We start from the raw sequence: 16,562 nt of genomic DNA on the forward strand, positions 1-16,562 counted from the left end.
CCGTGTTTGCGTGGGTTTCCTCCCACATTTAGATTGTGAGCCCCATCGGGGACAGCGATGATAATGTGTGCAACCTGTAAAGCGCTGCGGAATATGTTAGCGCTATATAAAAATAAAGATTATTATTATTATTATGTGCGCCACTGTATTCCTGCTAGCCGCAGCGGAGAATGCGCACGTGATAAAAAGCTGGTGACAGCTGATGGGCAGTGCTCAAGTGCAGGGTTTTCGAGGCTATTGCCATGACGTTAGGCCACTCACGGCAATCAATCACAAAGTGGTGGGCATGAATCTTTTTAACAGGACCACGACTTACTGTGACCGCAGCTATAAAAAGTGCCACCCCTACAATTGCGTTCTACTAATGATATAAAGTGTTTTTACACACATACTGGAGTTTTTCTTTCAGAACACTATGTTAGTGATTACATCACTAACATCACACTGGGGGAAGTTTAAAGGGAACCGATCATGTCAGTATCGTCTTTTAAAGGGAAACTGACAGCGAATACAGGCTGCCCCACCCACTGACTGCAAGCATCTGACACTGACTGTGTCATTTCAGTCATGTACAGCTGTGGCAAAAATTGAGACCACCACATCAAAACCCTGTCATGGGCAGCCCATTCTCCAGACCTGAACCCCATTGAAAACCTCTGGAAAGTAATCAAGAGGGTGATGGATAGTCACAAGCCATCAAACAAAGAACTGCTTACATTTTGGTGCCAGGAACGGTGTGAAAGACTGGTGGCAAGCATGCCAAGACGCATGAAAGCGGTTTTTAAAAATCATGGTTATTCCACAAAATATTGATCTCTGAAATCTTCCCGAGCTAAAACATTAGTATTGTTGTTTCTAAATGATTATGAACTTGTTTTTTTGTATTCTTTGAGGTCTGAAAGCACTTTTTTTTTTCAAATTTTGACCATTTTTCTTTGTCAGAAAAAAATACAAAATTTATGGCCTGGAAATTCGGAGACATGTTGTCAGAAGTTTATAAACTAAAAGAACAATTTACATTTTACTCAAAAATATACCTATAAAGAGAAAAATCTGACAAACTGAACATTTGAAAGTGGTCTCCTAATATTCACAGTCTGGTCATGGCTAAAATGTTAAGACCGTGAAACACAACAAAACAAATTTATTTAAACGTTTTTAGGAAAAATATTCAGAAAGAACACCAATGTCAATAACCCTAAAAGGAGATCTACCAAATGACCACAGCTTGCAAGCAACAAAACAAAAATAAAAACAGGCTTTAAAGGCTATGTAAACCTTTGGACAATTTGTTTTATTGTTAATTTTTTTAATACAAAGTTAAGCAATTTTCTAACTAGTCTTCATTAATAAAAAATATATATATATATATATATATATATATATATATATTTTAGCACTTTGGTACAGCAGAGTCTGTAAGTCCTTATTTATCAGAGCTCCTGACAGTTCTCTCTACTCTCCCATCCTCTCTCTCAGTGTTGGGAGACAGCAGGAAAAGGAGGTGTATACAGGTCTAGTGGAGAGAGGGGAAAGTATCTAACGTTTTATGGAGAGCAGGGAAGACAGGATATAGACAAAAAGGAAAGCACTTTAAAAAAAAAAATAATAAGTACAGCATTAGAGCTGAGCTGATACACGAAAGCAAGTGAAAACAGCAGCACTTTGGATACATACATCCAGCCTACATTACTGGGAGAGGCACTCCCATAAGAGAAACATCTGAAACTTGTAGGTTGCAATCTATGTATCAGGTAATGTGATTGAAAAAGACAGGATGAAGACTGATACTTTGTGTAATTCTAGGTAACTAACTTTTATTTCCCCCATGTCATAAGTACCCATAGCCTTTCAGAGCAAGTGGCTGCAAATCACATCTCACTGGATTTGGTCATATATGTAACAAAATATACTTCATTAGGGACCAAAGAACAGGGTATACACAAATGTGAACGCAACATTTAAACATTCCTCAAATACAAGGATAAACCAAGAATTTGAAAATTTGTTAAGGGGAAAATATACCTTAAGCACAACGTCACCTTCCTGAATATTTCCATCTCTCGCTGCCAGACTATCTTGAGAGATATCTTTTACAAAAATGTGGCTGGCTAATCTCAGACCATATTCTGGAAGACAATCACAGGAGGTTGGAATAACAATGAGCATGTTACATCAGCAGATGAAAAAGAGCACTAAAAGTCAGTTATATAGAAGAGTGAATCAAAATTAAATATACACAGTATTCTGCTGACTATATATAATACACACTCCAAATTTTGGTGGAGTAAATAGAAAAAAAAAAAAAAAAGTAAATAAAATGGTGGTGCTATAGTCTGTTTTAAGGGTAGTTTACCAGGTAGGGAAGAGGGTGGCGGTGGTGAACTGAAGATAAAGGAGGCAGGGTCGCTGCGTCAGGAGGCCGGCGGCAGGAGTGGGGCGATGCTGCGGGGCTCGACTGGGAGGAGGGGACATCCTGGCTGTACAAGACTGGGAGTCCTGGGAGCTCATAAGATGTTGGCGCGGGTGAGTGGAGTGCCCTCTCTTCCAAAATCTCAATCTGCGTGTTCCGCCTCTGGCGACCATTTTCACTAAGTCACAGCATGGAAAATCAATGGGAATGAGGACTCAGCTCACCAGTACAGACGTCTTATAAAAACCCGGGTACTGTAGCATCGATGTACTCCTTACACCACCGGCCTCCTGAAGCAGCGACCCCCTACCTCCTGTGATCCCACTCCACTGCAGCAGCCCTCCTTCCCTGGTAAGCTGCCTTCTGATTTTAAGTATCATCCACATTTTCCTCCCAAATATGGGGGGGAAGTGTGTCTTATAATCTGAAAATACATAATGTTTTGCCTTGATTTTCATTTATTTTGCACAAGATGTTAATATGCACATTTGTATGTCTGGCTAATGCAGAATACATTGAAAAATAATATGTCACCAGGTGTTAACACCTAGTCCGAGAATAGCATATTCTAGAGGAAGAGACCCCAAATCCAGTGATGTGTTACTAGGCTACCTGCTGTAATGTTGAAGAAAACAATACTGTTTTATCAGCAGGATATCATCACTAAAGGACTAAAACCTGCTGCCATGTAGTCCAACATAGCCCTCATCACTGATTAGCAGCTTTCTGCCTATGTACAGTAGAGTGACCGCAAAAAATCGATGTCGGAATTTTGTCCGTCTGGACCCCACAAAACGATTCCCCTTTCCAGATATTGAGATAGCCAAAATTTGAGCTCGATCAAACGACGTTAACCCGTGCCGCTCGTCGCTCAAAGTTTTAAAAAAATCCAAATTGAGGTATTTTAAGATTTAGGTATTTTGCATAGTCTGTTAGACTATAAAGAATGTGACAACATTGCAGAAATAGCCCTGACCAAATTTTCGAACCATTTGTGGTATTTGAATGCAGAGTTGGTGGGATTATCGTTTTTTTGATCCCACCATTACAGACAATGAAAAGTTGTTAATGGCTAATAAATTGCTCAGTAGCACAGATGAACCATTCTTTATAGTCTAACAGACTATGCAAAATACCTAAATCTTAAAATACCTCAATTTGGATTTTTTCAAACTTTGAGCGACGAGCGGCACGGGTTAACGTCGTTTGATCGAGCTCAAATTTTGGCTCTCTCAATATCTGGAAAGGGGAATCGTTTTGTGGGGTCCAGACGAACAAGATTCTGACATTTTTTCCCCCCCATATGAGATCCGGTCACCCTAATGTACAGTGTACACAGCTGCCAATCAGGGGTGTGTGGCTGGAGTTAAGGGGGTTTTACACTAAGCGATATCGCTAGCAATATCGCTAAAACGTCACCGGTTTTGTGACGTAGCAGCGATATTGCTAGCGATATCGCTATGTGTGATACTTACCAGCGACCGGCTCCCCCGCTGTCCATCGCTGATCGCGCGAGAATGTCCGGCTCCATTTCTCGTCGGACGCTTCCTGCTGTGACGATGAGCGACGCGTGGAGGCGGGCGGGAGGACGTCAGGATCGCTGTGTGTGAATGGTAAGTATCGTGCGCTGCGTCGCTGCTGCATCGCTGTGAGGTCTTTCTGTATGAAAGCTCACTAGCGATCATTTAGCGATGCACCAGCGATCCTGACCGGGTCGGATCGCTGGTCGGATCGCTGGTGCATCGCTAAATGTAAAAGGGCCTTTAGAGAGACCTGGTAGATCTACAGCAGATAATAGTAGTTTAGATAAAATCACTGTTTTGAGTCATATCCCTGGAATCAGGGTCCTTGCCCCTAAATCATGATGTGATCATAAAATAACAAAAATATGGCCAGATATTCCCACGCCACATTGATGCAGTAATTGATGCAAAAGGAGCCTCAACCAAGTATTGAGTGCATTTGCTGAACATACATTTCAGTAGGCCAATATTTCAGATTTTAAAATAATTTAAGCTGGTGTTATTAACTATTCTAATAAACTGAGATGACTTTTCGGTTTTCATTGGCTGTAAGCCATAATCATCAACATTAACGGAAATAAACACTTGAAATAGATTACTCTGTTTGTCATGACTAATATACGAGTTTCACTTTTTGTATTGAAGAACTGAAATAAAATAACTTTTTGATGATATTCTAATTTTCTGAGAAGCACCTGTATCTTAACAAATGAGTAAAGCAAAAAAGCACCAACAGATGTAATGAGTATAGAAAGCACTACTGCATTTTCATACCTTCATTTTTTCTGGATTTCACCAAGGTCACTTTGGTAGGTTTTGGAGGTTGACTGGAAGCGATGGATCTTCTATCGGTTTTGGGCGACAAACTTCTTTCACGGCTGGCACTTCTGTCTCTCACCCAGCTCTTTTCACTCCTCCTGCTGGCAGCAGCGCCACTGGGGGCATTTCTCTGGTCAGGCACATCATCCTCATAGCTGTCGTCCTCATTCTCAGATACAGGATCTGGATCAGGACGAGTCACTGGAAGCTGTACTTTTTTCTTCCGCCTTATAGTCTATATTAGTTAATGTAGGAAGAACAAATAAGTGAACAAATTTATTAGAAAATATACAATGCACAATCCATTAACTGCAAACCGAAAAACAGAAAATATTTAACAGAACGCAAGATTTACCTTCTTGTCAGAGCGAGTGCCAAGCTAGAAATATAACACTGACTTCTCTGCAAATTAATCTGTGCAGAGTTCAACACAACTACAGCAATAAAACGCCAATCAATACTCAGCAGAGTGGCTCCAAAGGAAAATGCAGGCACTTCTAGATGGCACTACACAAAGCTGCTAAGAAGCCTTTATGAATCTAATACATTAACCAAGATGTTATACATTAAGTAGACTTACAATTTTGGCATTTTTACCACTCTTTCTTAGCTGCTGAACTGCAAAAGCGTGCTCAACATTATCCATGGAGACCCCATTGACCATTGCAACCCGGTCATTCTCCCTGTAAAGAGGAATAAAATTAGCATTGATGTTCTTCCCCAGAAGCTTGCACACAAAAAAAAAAAAAAAAAAAAAAAAAAAAAATCACACACAAATACATCTATTTCTAGCACACAGTGTCGGATGCCTCCAAAAGGTCCATTATACCAATTATACTCATGAAAACATTTTATTAGTCATTTTATGATTAGTGAGTGAATGCAATCGACCATTGTTCTGCAACCTTTATCAAGGAAGATCTTTTATCCAGCCACCGTCCCTACTCCGATGTTCTGTACATCCAGCAATCATGTTGTACAGCAAGCTTTATTGTTGTTGGCTCTATATTCTATATTTATGCTTCTCAGAAGGACATACTTATATCTCTCAACACAGTGCTGTCAGTGAACGAAAAAGCAAGCAAACACATTAAATCATTCCCGGCATCTCATTGCAAGACTCAATGGGGCTGATTTACTAAGAGTCAGCCTAGACAGTCTTATAATGCACCCCTGCACAGGAAGGCCATATGGCCACACACCCTTTTCTGACAGGACACATCCCACTTGTCAGGAATGTAAAAAAATCTTATGCTCCATAAAAAATAAAAAGTGCAAGGCAAAGGTTCTTTCCTTCTTAAATAACCATATATACTGAAGTACAAGTCGACCTGAATAAGCAGAGGCACACAATTTTGCCACGGAAAACTGGGTAAACTTATTGACTCGAGTATAAGCCGGGTATGCGTGGCTCCTCATCCCCGTATGCGTGGCTCCTCATCCCCCATCCTTGTATACGTGGCTCCTCATCCCCCATCCTTGTATACGTGGCTCCTCATCCCCCATCCTTGTATACGTGGCTCCTCATCCCCCATCCTTGTATACGTGGCTCCTTATCCCCCATCCTTGTATACGTGGCTCCTTATCCCCCATCCTTGTATACGTGGCTCCTTATCCCCCATCCTTGTATACGTGGCTCCTTATCCCCCACCCTGGCATACATGGGTCCTATAAAAAAAAAAAATTGAAAAAAAAAAAAAAAAAAAAACAACCACACACATCCTACTTACCTTGCCTGTGCACATTTGCTGCATCTCGATCCAGCGCCAGCAGCTCTTCTGCCCCAAGTGATCACGTGGCCCAACTCATTAAATGAGTGGGGACACGTGATCGCTTGGCAGGAAGAGCTGCTGGCGCCGTAACAAATGAGATGCAGCGAGGGCGCGCAGGCAGGCAAGTAGGATGTGTGCTGAAAGTCGGCAGCTGCCACTGTGCGATATTACAGAGAAATGAATATTCATTTCTCTTTAGCAGCGGCACAGGTTTTAGCCACAGCCGCCGGCTCCTGCCTCTGTGACCTGCTGCTCTGCCGTTCCCCCTCCCCCGCAGTCTTTCTGGGACTACTGACTTGTGTATAAGCCGAGGGGAGCATTTTCAGCACAAAAAATATGCTGAAAAAGTCGGCTTATACACAAGTATATACGGCAAGTCAGAATCTTGCAGCTTTTAGCTTCGTAAACCAGCCCAGCTGTTTGCATCCAGCAGCTCTAGTAGCTACAGGTCCCATAGTGATAGACCTAGGAATCACAAAGTTGTGAGCTGTCCACACCATCCCATAAGCGAAAATTAGAAAGTCTGTTTCAAATTCTAAGTGGGAGGATGAAAAAAAAAAAAAGAACAAGAAAAAAAAAAAAAAAACAAGACAGAAGGGAAACAAATATTTGGGAAGGGGACAGCGTGAAATTAGCACAAAATATTACATCATGAATACTGTACAGTGATGTACCAAAATCACATAACAGTCTAAGAGAAGATACATGACCATTAGTGATGAGCAAATAGCATTGTTGCTCGGATTTTCCCGAGCATGCTCGGGTGTCCCCCAAGTATTTTGGTGTGCTCGAAGATTTAGTTTTCGTCCTCTCAGCTGCATGATTTGCGACTGTTTGACAGGCTGAATACATGTGTGGAATGCCTGTTTGTTAGGAAATTCCCACATGTATTTAGCAGCTGTAAATCATGCATTTGAGACTACGAAAAACTCCGAGCACGCCAAAGTACTCGGAGACCACCCGAGCAACGATTATACTCGCTCATCACTAATGACCATATGTTGTCCTTTCTCATTCTCGGGTCTTCTACCAGAGAACAAATAGAAAAAAAATGGGCTAAAAAAAGCCCTAGCCAGCTCACTAACACCACAGCACGGAACCTCGTCTGGACCAAACGATAGTTGATAGTAGACAGAAACATGAGGGGCGTTCCAGCTGATAAAATTTCTTGCTTTAATGAAAAAATTAAAATAGTACAGCAGCTTACTCCTCAAGAATGAGTGGATGTGCTATGAGGCACTGGAATAACAGCTACGCGTTTCGACCCTACATGGGTCTTAATCACAGCTGTGATAAAGACCCATGTAGGGTTGAAACGAGTAGCTGTTATTCCAGTGCCTCATAGCACATCCACTCATTCTTGAGGAGTAAGCTGCTGTACTATTTTAATTTTTTCATTAAAGCAAGAAATTTTATCAGCTGGAACGCCCCTCATGCTTTTGTCTTCTACCAGAGGCCTGGGAGTTAGTGGGTTTTGCGCAGAATCTTAGTTGTTCCCAGCATTGCGCTTTTCTGGACAGAGAACTCAGATGTTGCTCCTGGTATCTGTTGTAGTCATGTTCCCAACTTGGGGGTCACTGCTCCAATTGCTCCCATCACCACTGAAATCACTGTTGCATTCACATTCCACATCTTCTCCAGTTCTCCTTTGAGGCCCTAGTACTTCTCCAGCTTCTCATATTCCTTCTTTCTGATGTTGCTGTCATTTGGCACTGCCACATCTATTATCATTGCTGTCTTCTGATCCTTGTCTACGATCACAATGTCTGGTTGGTTAGCCAACACCTGCTTATCCGTCAGGATCTTGAAGTCCCACAGGATTTTAGTCTTTTCATTCTCCACCACTTTCTCTGGGGTCTCCCCACCTGGACTTAGCCCATACGCTGTGCAGATGTTCCTGTATACAATTCCTGCTACTAGGATGTGGCGTTTGGTACACGCTGTTTCTGCTTGCATTTTGCATCCTGCCACTATGTGTTGGACAGTTTTTGGGGATTCTTTGCATAGTCTGCACTGTGGGTCTTGTCTTGTGTGGCAAATTCCTACTTCTATGGATCTGGTACTTAGTGCTTGCTCTTGTGCCGCTATGATAGGTGCCTCTGTGCTGATTTCTCCATGTCAACCACCTCCATTATCTGTTGATGGTACATCCCATGCAGCGGCTAAGCTTGCCATGGTGCTTCATGTTCCTGTACTTCCTTCCAGATCTGTTGTTGTTGCTGCCTTAGGCTTTCCCTCAGCATCTCATCTTTTGGTGCCATTTTTCTGATGTATTCCTGGATACTCCTTGTTTCATCCATGATGGTGACTTGGATGCTTATCAAGCCTTGACCACCCTCCTTTCTGTTGGTATACAATCTTTGGGTGCTAGACTTAGGGTGGAGATCTCCATGCATTATGAGGAGCTTTAGGGACTTCACATCTGCAGCTTCCATCTCTTCTTTTGGCCAGCACACTATGCCAGCAGGGTATCTGATAACTGGCATGGCATATGTATTGATGGTGCAGATTTTATTCTTCCCCTTGAGCTAGGTTACCCTTTGATAGTATTTGGATGTTGCCGCTTTCCTTTCCTCCTCATCATGGTTACCATATCCCTGTGGGATGCTGAGGTACTTGTAGCATGTATCTACATATGCTATATGCCCTGATAGTAATTCCACTCCATCAGTCTTTACTACCTTGCCTCTCTTTATTACCAACCGGCCACACTTCTCCAGTCCGAAGGACATCCCGATGTCTTCACTGTAGATCCTTGTCAGGTGGATCAGTGAATCGATGTCTCGTTCGTTTTTCGCATACAGCTTGATGTCATCCATGTAGGAGGTGGTGGCTGATGGTGCTTGCACTCAAACCTGTATCCATAGCCAAACTCTGTAATTATCTGACTGAGCCTATGCAGAACAGCAATGGGGACAGTGCATCACCTTTGTATATGCCTCATTTAATGGTCACTTGTGCTAGTTCTCTTGAGTTGACTTCCAATGTTGTTCTCCATAGCCCCATTGAGTTTCTGAGGAAGGTTCTTAATTTCTGGATCTTGAGGCTTAAAGGGAATCTGTCATCCCCCCCAGGCGTTTTTAAGTTAAAGAGCCACCTTCAGCAGCACCAAAGCTGCACTCTGTGAAGGTGGCTCTTCTGTTTCTGACCCCTAGTAACGCTGAAATATCGACTTTTATAAATAGTTCCTCATACCTGTAATGTGTCCCATAGGTATCGTGTGTCCCCCTGTATCAGCCGCCTCCCATCCGTCCATCATGCCTGTGTCTTGTGCCTGGGCGCCGTTCACCATGCCCCTGTGCGCTGCCACCTCCTCCTGTTTTGAATGCCGGCGCCTGCGCTTTGATAAGAGTTGTTGGGCATGCGCAGTGCGCGCTGCCCGAGAACCGACATCAGGCTATTGCGCCTGCTTGTTGCTGAGGCCCCAGATACCGCCCCGCAGTGTATTATGATGTATTCACACTGCGGGGCTGGGGCCTCAGCAACATGCAGGCGCGATAGAGTGATGTCGGTTCTCGGGCAGCGCACACTGCGCATGCCCGAGAACTCGTCACAGCGCAGGCGCCGGCATTCAAAACAGAAGGTGGCAGCGCACAGGGGCATGGTGGGCGGCGCCCAGGCACAAGACAAAGGCATGATGAACGGATGGGAGGCGGTGCCCAGGCACAAGACAAAGGCATGATGAACGGATGGGAGGCGGCTGATACAGGGGGACACACCATACCTATGGGACGCATTACAGGTATGAGGAGCTATTTATAAAAGTTAATATTTTAGCGCTACTGGGGGTCAGAACGGAAGAGCCACCTTCACAGAGCGCAGCCTTAGTGCTGTTAAAGGTGGCTCTTTTACTAAAAAACGCCCTGGGGGGGTGACAGGTTCCCCTTAAGCAATCTACTAGGAGCTGGTGCTTAGAGCCTCTGGTGTTGGTCCCAATGTCTTCCTGAGCTGGATTGATGCACTGGTTTATATGGTTCTGTAGCTTGGTGGCTATGATGCCTGACAGAAGTTTCCATGTTGTTGTAAGGCAGGTTATTGGGTGGTAGTTGGATGGAAATGTTCCCTTGTGAGGATCCTTCATGATCAGCACTGTTCTTCCTTGTGTTAGCCAAGGTGGTTGGTGGCTTGCTTTTAGCAGTTGGTTCATCTGCTTTGCCATGCGTTCACGTGCTGCTGTTAATTTCTTTAGCCATTAGGTGTGGATCATGTCTGGGCCAGGTGCTGTTAGTATAGCCATGCATTTCCATGATTGTTGAGGCAGAATAGAATAGAATAGGGGAGTTTATTAGTTTGGTAGGTATTGATGCAAGTGCTATATTGGCAACTACTAGCGTACTGTCTGGTGGTGTTTCTCTGTTGAGCCTTGGCAGTCGAACGCTGGCATTTAGTTTATCCAAGATCTTCTGTTTCAGATCAGTGCTCTCTAGTTGCAGGATTGAATCTGGATTTTCAGGGGTTTGCACATGTTCTTCCAGGTCTTCATGTGGGTGGATTTTCAGTGTAGTTGATCCATCTCAAGTTGTGGTAATAGCTGGATAAAATGCAGGTCTTGTATCCGGAGTTTCATCATACACTTCATATATCCTCTCTCATTTGGTCTGCTGTTAGAGTAGCATTTCATCAGATCCAGGTTCTCTTGTCTCATCCATGAATGATTTGTTCCAGTAGCCCATTTATCATCAGATTGTCCAGGTTCCTCGACATCTGGTGCGGACCGTGTTAATCCGGGCAACATCCGAGCCGGCATGACTCTTTGTTCATGACACTCATGTTTATGGAGATAGTTCTATAGTGTTTGTAGTATTACCCAAGGACCACTACTGGTATATTTCCAACAGGAAACCCAGTCTCCCATGTTGGTGGTTGTGCACTTTTTAAAAGCCACCCTGGTATTGTAGTCATAGAATCATAGAATCGTAGAGTTGGAAGGGACCTCCTGGGCCATCTGGTCCAACCCCCTGCTCAAAGCAGGATTCGCTAAATCATCCCAGTCAGATGTCTGTCCAGCCTTGGTATATACCGTAATTTATTTATTTTACACAGACAGGATTTGAACCCCAGTCTCCCATGTCCCATGCACTTAACTATAACATTATACCAGTCATATATCATTATTATATACAGCTCTGGAAAAAATTAAGAACACCACATCAAAACCCTGTCATGGGCAGCCCATTCTCCAGACCTGAACTCCATTGAAAACCTCTGGAATGTAATCAAGAGGGTGATGGATAGTCACAAGCCATCAAACGAAGAACTGCTTAAATTTTTGAGCCAGAAGCAGTGTGAAAGACTGGTGGAAAGCATGCTAAGACGCATGAAAACTGTTAATAAAAATCATGGTTTTTCCACAAAATATTGTTTTCAGAACTCTTCCTGAGTTAAAACATTAGTATTGTAGTTTTTAAATGATTATGATTATTCTAGGTTCTTCAAAGTAACCACCTTTTTGCTTTGATTACTGCTTTGCACACTCTTGGCATTCTCTTGATGAGCTTCAAGAGGTAGTCACCGGAAATGGTTTTCACATCACAGGTGTGCCCTGTCAGGTTTAATAAGTGGGATTTCATGCCTTATAAATGTGGTTGGGACCATCAGTTGTGTTGCGCAGAAGTCTGCTGGATACACAGCCAATAGTCCTACTGATTAGACTGTTAGAATTTGTATTATGGCAAGAAAAAAGCAGCTACGTAAAGAAAAACGAGTGGCCATCATTACTTTAAGAAATGAAGGTCAGTCAGTCCGAAAAATTGGGAAAACTTTGAAAGTGTCCCCAAGTGTAGTGGCAAAAACCATCAAGCACTACAAAGAAACTGGCTCACATGAGGACCGCCCCAGGAAAGGAAGACCAAGAGTCACCTCTGCTGCGGAGGATAAGTTCATCCGAGTAACCAGCCTCAGAAATCCCGGGTTAACGCCACACAAAGTTCTAGCACCAGACACATCTCTACAACATCTGTTAAGAGGAGACTTTGTGCAGCAGGCCTTCATGGTAAAATAGCTGCTAGGAAACCACTGCTAAGGACAGGCAACAAGCAGAAGATACTGTTTGGGATAAAGAACACAAGGAATGGACATTAGACCAGTGGAAATCTGTGCTTTGGTCTGATGAGTCCAAATTTGAGATCTTTGGTTCCAACCACCATGTCTTTGTGCGATGCAGAAAAGGTGAACGGATGGACTCTACATGCCTGGTTCCCATCGTGAAGCATGGAGGAGGTGGTATGATGGTGTGGGGGTGCTTTGCTGGTGACACTGTTGGGGATTTATTCAAAATTGAACACATACTGAACCAGCACGGCTACCACAGCATCTTTCAGCGGCATGCTATTCCATCCGGTTTGCATTTAGTTGGACAATCATTTATTTTTCAACAGGACAATGACCCCAAACACACCTCCAGGCTGTGTAAGTGATATTCGACCATGAAGGAGAGTGATTGGGTGCTACGCCAGACGACCTGGCCTCCACAGTCACCAGACCTGAACCCAATCGAGATGGTTTGGGGTGAGCTGGACCGCAGAGTGAAGGCAAAAGGACCAACAAGTGCTAAGCATCTCTGGGGACTCCTTCAAGACTGTTGGAAAACCATTTCCGGTGACTACCTTTTGAAGCTCATCAAGAGAATGCCAAGAGTGTGCAAAGCCGTAATCAAAGCAAAAGGTGGCTGCTTTTAACTACCTAGAATAAAACATTTTCAGTTGTTTCACAATTTTTTGTTAATTATATAAATCCACATGTGTTAATTCATAGTTTTGTTGCCTTCAGAGTGAATCACAGTTTTCATAGTCATGAAAATAAAGAAAACTCTTTGAATGAGGTGTGTTCAAACTTTTGGTCTGTACTGTATATACACACTCCTTGTTGATTCTTTTTGTGTTCATAACGAAATGTGTATATGCATGATATTGTACCTACCGTACTTACAGACATCTGTACATCACCATCGGATGCACTTAAGTGTGTATATATTTATTTTTTTTTTGTAATCTCAATCCGTAATATTTAAAATAATTTTGGTCATGTATCTTGTAGGCTGGTAAAGATGAAAGTGTGGCTACGCCCAGGGTGCACCCAGCACCTCACTAGCATATATGAATAAGGAGCAATAGCAACATCAGAAATGGATTTGAACAAAAAAGGTACAATTTTTATAAGGTGATGTGCTTGGTTTGAACAGTCATTTATTTTATGCTGCCATAATATCTTTAAAAGGATCTATATCTAACATCTAGTCTGGTTTAGTGACTCTGGTGACCATAAATGCACCAGTGAATGTCCATCTCTTTTAGATATTAAATGGAGAAGATGGGTGCCAGTAAGATGTGAAAGAGCAAACAATTCTGGGCTGCAGTTTGTTTGGAGCCAAAGTATTGGGTATATAAAATTAAGCAGAAAAGCACATAACCATATAAAGCTTAAATCCACAGATCTGAAAGAATAGGGCTCAGTTTATCACTCAGGGATACATGTGGAGAAAGACAGAATTGAAGACTACAGCAGGTTCTGCATTACAAGTCTATTGTGCCTCAGAGGTGTTAATGCACAGTTCATACATTTCAGCTACTTGTGTTAATGCAGTTAAAATAAAACAAGGTGTGAAGCAAATATGCATGAATTACACAACACCTTTCCTTCTGAGCTTTTTCTTACAGGTTTCCAACTTTTTACTTTCCACCACAAAGGGAACCCTGCTTTAACATTTTAGCTGCATAAGGCTTAAGGGGGTTTTACACTTAGCGATATCGCTAGCAATATCGCTAAAACGTCACTGGTTTTGTGACGTTATAGCGATATTGCTAGCGATATCGCTATGTGATACTTACCAGCGACCGGCTCCCCCGCTGTCCATCGCTGATCGCGCGAGAATGTCCGGCTCCATTTCTCGTCGGGCGCTTCCTGCTGAGACTTCCTGCTGTGACGACGAGCGACGCTGGACGCGGGCGGGCGGACGCCAGGATCGCTGTGTGTGAATGGTAAGTATCGTGCGCTGCGTCGCTGCTGCATCGCTGTGAGATCTTTCTGTATGAAAGCTCACTAGCGATCATTTAGCGATGCACCAGCGATCCTGACCGGGTGGGATCGCTGGTCGGATCGCTGGTGCATCGCTAAATGTAAAAGGGCCTTTAGGCCAAGTGCCCACGTTGCAGAAATGTCCCCAGCATTCAGCGTCGGACTGGAACACCTTGGGCCCACCAGAGAAAATCATTCTTGGGGCCCACTATGTAGCTGCATAGAGTTAAATACCAGACCACCAATTATGCGGTAAAACACGCTAATATCCGGGTATAATATAAGGTTGTACATGTCTTAATTATGTAGCAGGAGTTGGGGTAGCCGCCTCATAGAATATAAAGCAGCCCCCTCACATAGTATAATGCAGCCATCTCATAGAATATAATGCAGCCATCTCATAGAATATAATACTGCCCCCCTCATAGGGTATAATACTGCCCCCCTCATAGGGAATAATGCACCCCCTCATAGGGAATAATGCACCCCCTCATAGGGTATAATGCACCCCCTCATAGGGTATAATGCTGCCCCCCTCATAGGGAATAATGCACCCCCTCATAGGGAATAATGCACCCCCTCATAGGGAATAATGCACCCCCTCATAGGGAATAATGCACCCCCTCATAGGGAATAATGCACCCCCTCATAGGGTATAATACTGCCCCCCTCATAGGGTATAATACTGCCCCCCTCATAGGGTATAATACTGCCCCCCTCATAGGGTATAATACTGCCCCCCTCATAGGGTATAATACTGCCCCCCTCATAGGGTATAATACTGCCCCCCTCATAGGGTATAATACTGCCCCCCTCATAGGGTATAATACTGCCCCCCTCATAGGGAATAATGCACCCCCTCATAGGGTATAATGCTGCCTTCTCATAGGGTATAATACTGCCCCCCTCATAGGGAATAATGCTGCCCCCTCATAGGGTATAATACTGCCCCCTCATAGGGTATAATACTGCCCCCCTCATAGGGTATAATACTGCCCCCCTCATAGGGAATAATGCACCCCCTCTCATAGGGTATAATGCACCCCCTCATAGGGAATAATGCTGCCTCCTCATAGGGTATAATGCTGCCTCCTCATAGGGTATAATACTGCCCCCCTCATAGGGAATAATGCACCCCCTCATAGGGTATAATGCACCCCCTCATAGGGTATAATACTGCCACCTCATAGGGTATAATGCTGCCTCCTCATAGGGTATAATGCTGCCCCCTCATAGGGTATAATACTGCCCCCCTCATAGGGTATAATACTGCCCCCCTCATAGGGTATAATACTGCCCCCCTCATAGGGTATAATACTGCCCCCCTCATAGGGTATAATGCACCCCCTCATAGGGTATAATACTGCCCCCCTCATAGGGAATAATGCACCCCCTCATAGGGTATAATGCTATATAGATATAGAGTTAGATAGATATAGATAGAAAGATAGATGTAGAAATAGATAGATAGAGATAGATAGTAGATAATGGATAGAAAGTAGATAATGGATAGATATAGATAGAAAGATTCATAGAGATAGAGATAGATAGAGATAGATATAAAGATAGATATAGAAAGAAATATAGATAGATCGATAGGTAGATAGATATAGAGATAGATAGAAAATAGATAATGGATAGATAGATAGATAGAGAGATAGATAGCTATAGATAGAAAGATATAGAGATAGATATATAGAGATAGATAATAGATAGAGATAGATAATAGAGAGATATACAGATATTATTATTATTATTATTATTATAATAATAATAATAATAATAATAATAATAATAATAATATAGACATATATAGATAGATATAGAGATAAATATATATAGATAGATGGCTATAAATAAAAATAGATATAGAGATATATAGAGATAGATAGATATAGAGATAATAGATATAGAGATAGATAGAGATAGATATAGAGACAGATAGATATAGAAAGATAGATATAGAGATAGATATAGAGATAGATATAGAGATAATAGCTAGATATAGAGATATGTATAGAG

At 42.8% G+C, this 16,562-nt stretch overlaps 1 protein-coding gene across 11 annotated transcripts in view; it reads right to left on the bottom strand.

Moving 5' to 3' along the window:
- The window catches only part of TJP1 (tight junction protein 1), a 613,045-nt gene that overhangs the window by 83,839 nt on the left and 512,644 nt on the right, over positions 1 to 16,562 (bottom strand). For all 11 annotated transcript variants that reach the window (XM_073586922.1, XM_073586925.1, XM_073586923.1 and 8 more), the window contains 3 exons: positions 5,336 to 5,438; positions 4,711 to 4,990; positions 2,026 to 2,129 (listed from right to left, as the gene is read on the bottom strand). In XM_073586922.1, the coding sequence (XP_073443023.1) occupies positions 2,026 to 2,129; positions 4,711 to 4,990; positions 5,336 to 5,438 (487 nt within the window). The remainder of the gene's footprint in view (positions 1 to 2,025; positions 2,130 to 4,710; positions 4,991 to 5,335; positions 5,439 to 16,562) is intronic.

The sequence above is a fragment of the Dendrobates tinctorius genome, unplaced genomic scaffold (genome assembly GCF_039654945.1).
Source record: "Dendrobates tinctorius isolate UK_male_01 unplaced genomic scaffold, ASM3965494v1 ptg000097l, whole genome shotgun sequence".
NCBI lineage: Eukaryota > Metazoa > Chordata > Amphibia > Anura > Dendrobatidae > Dendrobates > Dendrobates tinctorius.